The sequence below is a fragment of the Hevea brasiliensis genome, chromosome 11, assembly GCF_030052815.1.
Source record: "Hevea brasiliensis isolate MT/VB/25A 57/8 chromosome 11, ASM3005281v1, whole genome shotgun sequence".
Lineage (NCBI taxonomy): Eukaryota > Viridiplantae > Streptophyta > Magnoliopsida > Malpighiales > Euphorbiaceae > Hevea > Hevea brasiliensis.
The window spans coordinates 55,357,570-55,365,575 of NC_079503.1; the positions used below are offsets into that span (position 1 = coordinate 55,357,570).

At 33.4% G+C, this 8,006-nt stretch overlaps 1 protein-coding gene across 1 annotated transcript; it reads left to right on the forward strand.

Moving 5' to 3' along the window:
* The first annotated feature begins 4,639 nt into the window (after window positions 1-4,639).
* LOC110637497 (protein SOMBRERO-like) lies at window positions 4,640-6,013 on the forward strand. Its single transcript, XM_058129472.1, has 3 exons — window positions 4,640-4,843; window positions 4,958-5,230; window positions 5,345-6,013. The coding sequence occupies exons 1-3, from the start codon at window positions 4,640-4,642 to the stop codon at window positions 5,846-5,848; spliced, it is 981 nt and encodes a 326-aa protein (XP_057985455.1). The 3' UTR covers window positions 5,849-6,013.
* Window positions 6,014-8,006: the final 1,993 nt, after the last annotated feature.

Below are 8,006 nucleotides of genomic sequence, written 5' to 3' on the forward strand. Positions count from 1 at the left end.
GATGTTATCGAAGTTTTTTTTTTTCGAGTTACTATTCACTACACTATTCAAGTCAAATTGTTGACTTTTTAAGGCTTAATAGGTATAGGAACTCCAACTTCACCCACATACCACATTTTGGTCATTAAATTTGTTGGTTTTGGTCATTTTCTCAAAGCTTAAATCCTTTTGCCTAAATTGTCAAATTTTCAGTTTTGGTGCTCCAAGTTGCACTGTTCCATTGGTCAATCTACTGTTGGAATTTAGCAAAACTTCCTGCATAGAAAATGTTACTTAATGTCTTAAGTTTATTCTCCTTTTTGAATCACCCCAATTGGAGATTTGTAGCTCAAGTTATGGCTCTTTGAATCAGGGCTGCCGGATGAAAAATAACCCAGATTTTCTGGGCAAAGTTTGGTGCTGGCAGTTTTGGGTCACCAACTTGGGGTGGCCAAATGGCTTGGTTGCTGGTAGAATTTGGACTTGTGTTCTTCATGAAAGTTTTAGGTCTATATCTCATCTAATCACTAGTAAAAGTTCAGGTCAATTTGACCTGTCTAGCTCGAGTTATGACCAAATGAACAAACACTGTTCATTTGGTCAGTTTTGTTCATTTGGTCAGTTTGTACAGTGGCAGACTGCTCTTACTCAACTTTGGTAAATTTGTTCACTAGGTTTTGGTCACTTTTTGGGCATGGTTCCTAAATGAAAATTGTGTCATTTTATATCTATTTTCATCCCCAATTGGTGCCATATCAATTTGACTTGTAAAATTTCAGTTTTGGTCCTTCAAAGTTGACTTGGTCATACTGCCAGCAGCGTGACCATACAACCTCCGAATTTGGCTTCCATTCCAACAATTCAAACACAACTCATTTGGTCATAATTGACCAATTTTCATTTCACAATAGGTCAAACACATCATTTACTCATTTCTCCAAATTTTTGCCTCAAAACCCTAGGCCTTCAAACCCTAATCACACTAAATTGTTGCATTTAACTAATTCAAAACATTTAATCATGATCATTCAACACCAATATGCTCACATACACCTTTAAATTCACCAAGTTCATGTATACACATCCTCAAACCCTAATTGACTAAAATTTAGGTTTGGTCCTTCAACAATTTATTTCATTTCATTTTTTCACAATTTCTAGTGTAATTCAACTACTTAATTATGAATTTAAACATAATATTAAAAACTAACCACTAACCTCTTTTGTTGAATTTCTCCCTCTTCAAATGTTCTTTCTTTCCTCTTCTTTTTGTTGTCAAGATGCTTCTTAAAGTCCAAGAACAAGATTTACTTAAAGGAGTTAGGGAGTTTATTAAATAAAATCAAGCTTTTGAAAGCTTGAGATGGGTGTTAATGGTGAAAATGAAATAAGAGAAATGAGAGAGAAATGGGTGACGGGAATGGAGAAGTAATTAAATTTTTTTTTTCTTTTCTTTTATTTATTTTGGTTTATGGAAGACCACAAAAATCTAAATTAATAATTAACCTAATTAATTTATTTTATGACATCATGCATGAGATCATGCATGATGTCATCACCTTTTTACTTTTTCATTTTTCTCTTTTTTTTTTCTATTTTTCTATTAGTTATTTAATTTAATTCTCGATTCCGAAATTTTCTTTTCTCCGATTTTATTTGACAGTTAGGTCAGGAGTCAGCTCTCGGGGTCAATTGACTAAATTGCCCCTTGCCGGTTCATCCTGGTTTGCAAATAATTCCATATTTCTTCCGGCTCCCTGACCTAATTATTTGACTGGCTTAACAGTTCTTTTTCATGATTTTCTCTTTTCCACTATGTTCATAAGGGTCATAAGGACCGCAACGTCACATTTTACGGTTCGAAATTTGAGTTTAAAATGACTTCGCAGTCGTTCCCAAGGAGGTCACCCATCGCTGTGACTCTTGGCTCGTTTAACTTCTTATGTTCTGTTTTTCTTATTTATACTTAAATAATTGAACATTACTAATTATTTGTGCTTATGGCTTCTCTAATTGACTTAAGTATGGTTCTAATCCCCTTAATTGTCCGGACCGACACCGGTCACCGGAATAGTGAAATCTACCAGGCTATGCAAACGGAGGTGTTACACAACCGATTTTGGTTGCTAAATTTTTAAAAATGAATTATTTTATTAAAAAAAGCTGAACCACAAATTAATCGTAAAATTAATTATTAGTAGCAATCAATTTCAATCGATTACAATAATTGATTACAAAATTAATTATTTTTTTTATAATGATGACAACTTTAATTATATTTTCAAAAAATATTATTTTTTTAAAATCACGAAAACTGAATAATGAAGATTTATACTAAAAAAATTTGGTATTTGAACTACTCTTGATGGCTTTTTATAATAAAGGATATAATTATAAGATCATGAATTAAATTATTAATATGATTTATTTTTAAGAAAAACTATTAAACATGGACGTTATTACTTGAATGGGAAATATACAATTAACCATAAAACTAATTAGTACAATCTTTTTAGTTTTTAAATATAATGGTTAGACAACATAAATTATCTCAGAAATTTTTATCTAAATTAAATTTATTATAAATTTAAAATATAAATATGTGAGACTTATATATTTAATATATGAATATCATTATATATGTTGTATTTTAAATTCATAATAAATCATATTTTGGTAAGAAAAATACTAAATTATCTAGCCTTGTTGTTGTTTTCTTTTCTAGGAGAAGGATCTATACTAATAATATAAATAAATTAGTACTCCACATTAGTACTCCACTTACTTGAATTGTGGTTAATAATACTAGCCAGTCATGTCTAAATGTATATAATTATATTTAGATTGAAGCAAATAGCTAACATTTTCTTAAAAAAAAAAAAAAAAACAAAAATGTGTTTATATATAAAACAAGGAATATGTTGTTGAAGAAATAAATATGTTAAAGAAAGAGTAGATAAAAACAGATTATAGAACAAAAGAATGAAGAAAAATTCCTTTGATCCAGTGTGAGGCTTGACCGCGTGTGTGCATAATCGATGACAGATAGATACATGGGAATAGAAAAGGCCAAACGTAAAAACATTTGTTAATAAGTAATTTTGACAGTTAAGCAGATTTTCTTCATTTTAATGAGGCAAATATTGAGGAATAAGGTTTCCCATTCAACAGACATTTACCTAAGCCTTTTCACGTATACCTTCTCTTCTCATACATGTTATATCTCAATTTTCTTTTTTCCATTTTTAATTATTTTTCTTTATTTCTGTTCCCATCCTCGGTTGTCTCTCTCTTTTTTAACTTTGCACTGATCCATCTCTCTCCCTCTCTCTCTCTCTCTCTTAAAAGTTTCTTGAAAGCCACATCTCGATCGTGCCCTTTAAGCAAAATAAGGAATTTGGCCGCTTCGCTGCTTGCTTTTACTTTTCAACAGCAAAGGTCTGCTTCTTTTTATTTTATTTTTATTTTTTTATTTTCTCACTTTTTCATTTTTTTTGTTTGGAAGTTTTTATGTTTTTGTAATCAGATTTCAAGTTAATTTTGTTCAACTATAGTGGTGGTCGTGTGAAGATGAGGAAAATTCTTTGCTTGCTTATTTTCTGTAATCCTAGCATATCATAAGAAGGAAATAAAAAGAGAAAAAGAAGCAACCGAACAACCCTGTTTCTTATCCTTTCGTGCTTATCAGATGGATGTAGGATTTGCTCTAGATACTTTTTTTTCCTTTTTTTTTTTTTTTTTTCCATATGATACTTTTGGAATCTGAGTCTCATGTTCTGTAGATGTTATAGCTTCTCTATATAATCTGTTAGATTCTTAACAACAACTAATATACGTTCGATTCTTGAAAGATTATAAAGCACACACAACTATGATAAACCTACTCCGGGTTGCCAACATGTATAATAAACGACAGCCCTCAAATCGAGTATACTATATGGTAATGAAGATCTAGCTTTTAAGGACTCGATCATGGAGTTTTGTGTCTCTTCCCAGCTTGATGCGCTGGCTGCTCTGTTTCTTTCATGCTTCTTCTTCCTTTATCATTTCTTTCTTCGATAAGGTTATACTTGTACAGATACAGTGTTTACTAAGGGTGAATGACCTTACAGGAGTAACTTGAAAAGAAAATATACTGAAATGGGTTAACAACGGGATTAATTACGAATAAGGGCGCTTGGAAAGCTATTCAAAATATCGTCCCACCTTCAGACGCTATTTATATTAGCGTCCAGAGTTAGGATGCTATTATGAGCAGCGTCCTGATGTCCGGACGCTATTCATATTAACGCCCCAACTCTTGAGATAATTTACATTTATATTTTTTTTGGACATTTACATTTATGTCCGGACATCAGTACGCTATTCATAATAGCGTCCCAACTCTGGACGCTAATATGAATAGTGCCCGCAGGTGCTGACCACCCCTTATTCATAATTAATTTCATTGTTAATCCATTTCAGTATTTTTTTCTTTTCAAGTTACCCTTATACGGTCATTCACCTGTTTACTAATGACTAAGATGGAGGAAACCTAAAGTCTCTGTATGGATCTATTATTTTCTTGTAAACCCTTCTCTAAATGATAGATCGTTTGGTATAATTTTCATATGAATCGGAATTTGATTAAAGCTGAGCCTTTAATATAGTATAATTTTTCATGGATCATGGTTTTGAAATTTCAGGGCAACATAGAATGAAGAGTGGAAATGGACAACTTTCAGTTCCTCCAGGTTTTCGATTCCATCCAACCGATGAAGAGCTTTTGTACTATTATCTGAAGAAGAAGGTCTCCTATGAAGCTATTGACCTTGATGTTATCAGGGAGGTGGACCTCAACAAACTTGAGCCTTGGGACCTCAAAGGTTCGATCCATTATTTCTTTATTTTCTGTGCAATTTACTCGCAACTATTCCCTTCCATAATGAAAGTCGTTAAAATCCAAATGTCAATATGATCTTTCTTTATGCTGAATTGCAGTAAGTGTAGAATTGGATCTGTTCCTCAAAATGAATGGTATTTATTTAGCCACAAGGACAAGAAATATCCTACAGGAACTCGAACAAATCGGGCAACCACTGCTGGGTTTTGGAAAGCAACGGGGAGAGACAAGGCCATCCATCTCAGCAACTCTAAGAGGATTGGCATGAGGAAAACCCTCGTCTTCTACACAGGACGTGCTCCTCATGGCCAAAAGACAGATTGGATCATGCATGAATATCGCCAGGATGATGACAACTCCGACGTTCAGGTAAAATAATATACATTATAGTATGTTAAAATTAATGAAAATATACACTACCGAGTTTTGGTCATCACGAAGAAAGGCCACCAAGGTTTTTGAAACTAACTAATGGATTAGCAGGAAGATGGGTGGGTCGTCTGTAGGGTTTTCAAGAAGAAGAATCCAAGTAGAGATTTCTTGCCAGAAGTTGCTCATGAACACTTCTCTCACATGAAGGCGAGCTCTTCTTCTGCATCAATGGAGCATAAACAGAATCACATGCAAGCACCATATGACTACAGCTTCGATGGTTCCATGTATCTCCCACAGTTGTTTAGTCCAGAATCAGCTGTTGCCCCACCCTATATTTCACCTCTTCCTTTGAACACCATGGATATTGAGTGCTCTCAGAACTTGTTAAGGTTAACATCAAGTGGTTGCGGACTTTTGCAACCGGCGGAGAGGTTCAATGCTGATTGGTCATTTCTAGATAAGCTTCTTGCGTCTCATCAAAGCCTCGATCAGCACTCCCAAAGCAAAGGCAGTCCATCTCTCGTTGTTGATCATGTAGGAGCTTCAAGTCATCAGAAGTTCCCATTTCCATACCTTGGCTGTGAAAATGATATTTTGAAATTTTCCAAATAGGTTTAGCAACTCTCCGACACTGCATCTTATGTATGATCTTAAGCTTTTCTGAGCTGTGAAGAGGAAATTTTTATTCGAAATAGTTAGTAAGGACACCACCATGCATATGTATTAAGTATTTGGTTAAATTCTATTCTTGCTATCATATGAATCGTTGGTTTTGGACATCCAAATGTACAGGCAATCAAGTTCAAACACATATATACAAGCATGTCTTATACAAAAGCGAATCAAACCATAGTCGAAGGAAAGATAGTTTAGAAAACCATAACCTGCATTGCCTTCTTTTATTGTATTTATGTACATGCATTATTGTAACAAAGATCCATATACATCAAGATTGTTAAGAAGAACTTTATCCTGTGGTTTTCAGAACGAAAATGGTCCAAATAATTTGGAAAGTTTATCCATGCATAGATAGATTGGGCATATTTTATGAGAAAACATGCCATCTCTAAAGTAAAATTCCAAAATTTGTCAAGGCCAAATCCTTTGATGCATCCAGTTACTAGAACAACTAGGGGGAGTATGAGCAACAAACACATATAAACATACATTGACAATATGAGAGCTAGAACCTTCTTCAACTCGGTGCAATCACAAGCAAACTTTCCCATGATAAATTTTCTCCTTATTGCTTGTGTTATTCTTCCCATGCTTGCTACCGCGGGGCTTGTGGGCAACTTAAACAAAAAAAAAAAAAATTACCAAAAGGGGGTAACTTGAAAATATTCATCAAATGGGCTGTTTTGGTTGACATGGAGAAGAAAGTGAAAGAAAAATGCATCAAAATGCACCTTAGGAAGCATGGTTATCAATTTTGAAAATTTTCAACTCTAAATTTCATGCAACATATAAACCATTTATGCTATTGCAAAAACACTTAGTTTTGGTCCCAATCAATTGCTAACATGCCTAATTAGCCATTAGGAAACAAATCTCCAAAATTCACAAAGTCAAGGTTTTGGAGAAATTCTTACCCTTAAGGTGCAGAGTCAATTTCTAACCACCTAATTCGGGTAGTGAAGCCACCAAATATTGGCTCTCTAGCTTGTCTACATAAGCCCTTGATCAAAGCTCCCTTTGAAGCAAGCAAAAGTTTCCCGAACTCTCCCTTTTGGTTCGGCCAAGTATTCAAAAGAGATAAGGGGAAGTTTTTCTTGGTTCTAATAAGTGGAAGTTGTGAGAAACAATTTCTCTAAGCTTAATTCAAAATCCACAACACTTGTATCTCTTGAATTTCAAGCAAGGAGGAAGAGAAATTATTTAGTTATGGTGGAAGAAATGGGATGGCCAAAGTCGAAAGGAAGAAGAAGATATGTTTTATCTTCTTTCTTTCTTTATATATTTAATTTCCTTTAATTAAAATCAACTTAACGTGTGTCCATCTCTCATTCAACCATTGAATGAGTTTTCAATTTTTGATTGGTCCACAAGTCACTCCTTAATCTTAATTAAGAAAATTAAACTTATTAATTAGTATTCATAATACTGATTAACTAATAAATTAATCATTAATTAATAAGAATTTCCCTTCCATTTTTGACCAAGTCAAATGGTCAAAGTGTCAAACTGTAACACTCCTTACTCGTCTACAGTGTAGCCGAGCAAGGCATGTCATACTCTGTGTCGGAGCACCTTATCTTATCTTATTACATTTCCCTATAATTAAATTTAAAATAGTTAATTTGAGTTCAATTATTCAATTGGAGAAACTGATGGAGTTTCTCTTAATTTATTAATATCTTGACGATTTCTCACTTATTTAAAATCTCAATAATAATTTCAAACATATAAATTTTTCACAATCTCAAACATCATCTCATATTTTTCAAGCAATCATTTGATCTCCATTCTCAATCCAAATCCATAATATCATTCATGCTCAATTTCATAAATGAAATACTCAAATTTCATTAATTTACATAATTTACAAATATTTATATAAATTCATAATTTACATGACAAAATTAATGTTTGGATATAAAATACAAGATCACTAATGAAGTCCAGCGGGTCCTACCAAAATGTGCTACAGATGATTGTGACACTGAACTCAAATGCAGATTTGGACTCTCAAAATCCCAGTCTAAGATCTACTAGGCTCTGTCTCCTGGTCTCTAATACCTACACATGTCAAAAAATGGCGCGCTAAGCA

Bases quoted from the DNA above. Each gene is read 5' to 3' on its own strand.
- LOC110637497 (XM_058129472.1), top strand. From the start codon at position 4,640: ATGGATCATGGTTTTGAAATTTCAGGGCAACATAGAATGAAGAGTGGA. The intron at 4,844-4,957 runs GGTTCGATCCAT...ATGCTGAATTGC, and splicing joins TTGAGCCTTGGGACCTCAAA to AGTAAGTGTAGAATTGGATC. The intron at 5,231-5,344 runs GTAAAATAATAT...ATGGATTAGCAG, and splicing joins ATGACAACTCCGACGTTCAG to GAAGATGGGTGGGTCGTCTG.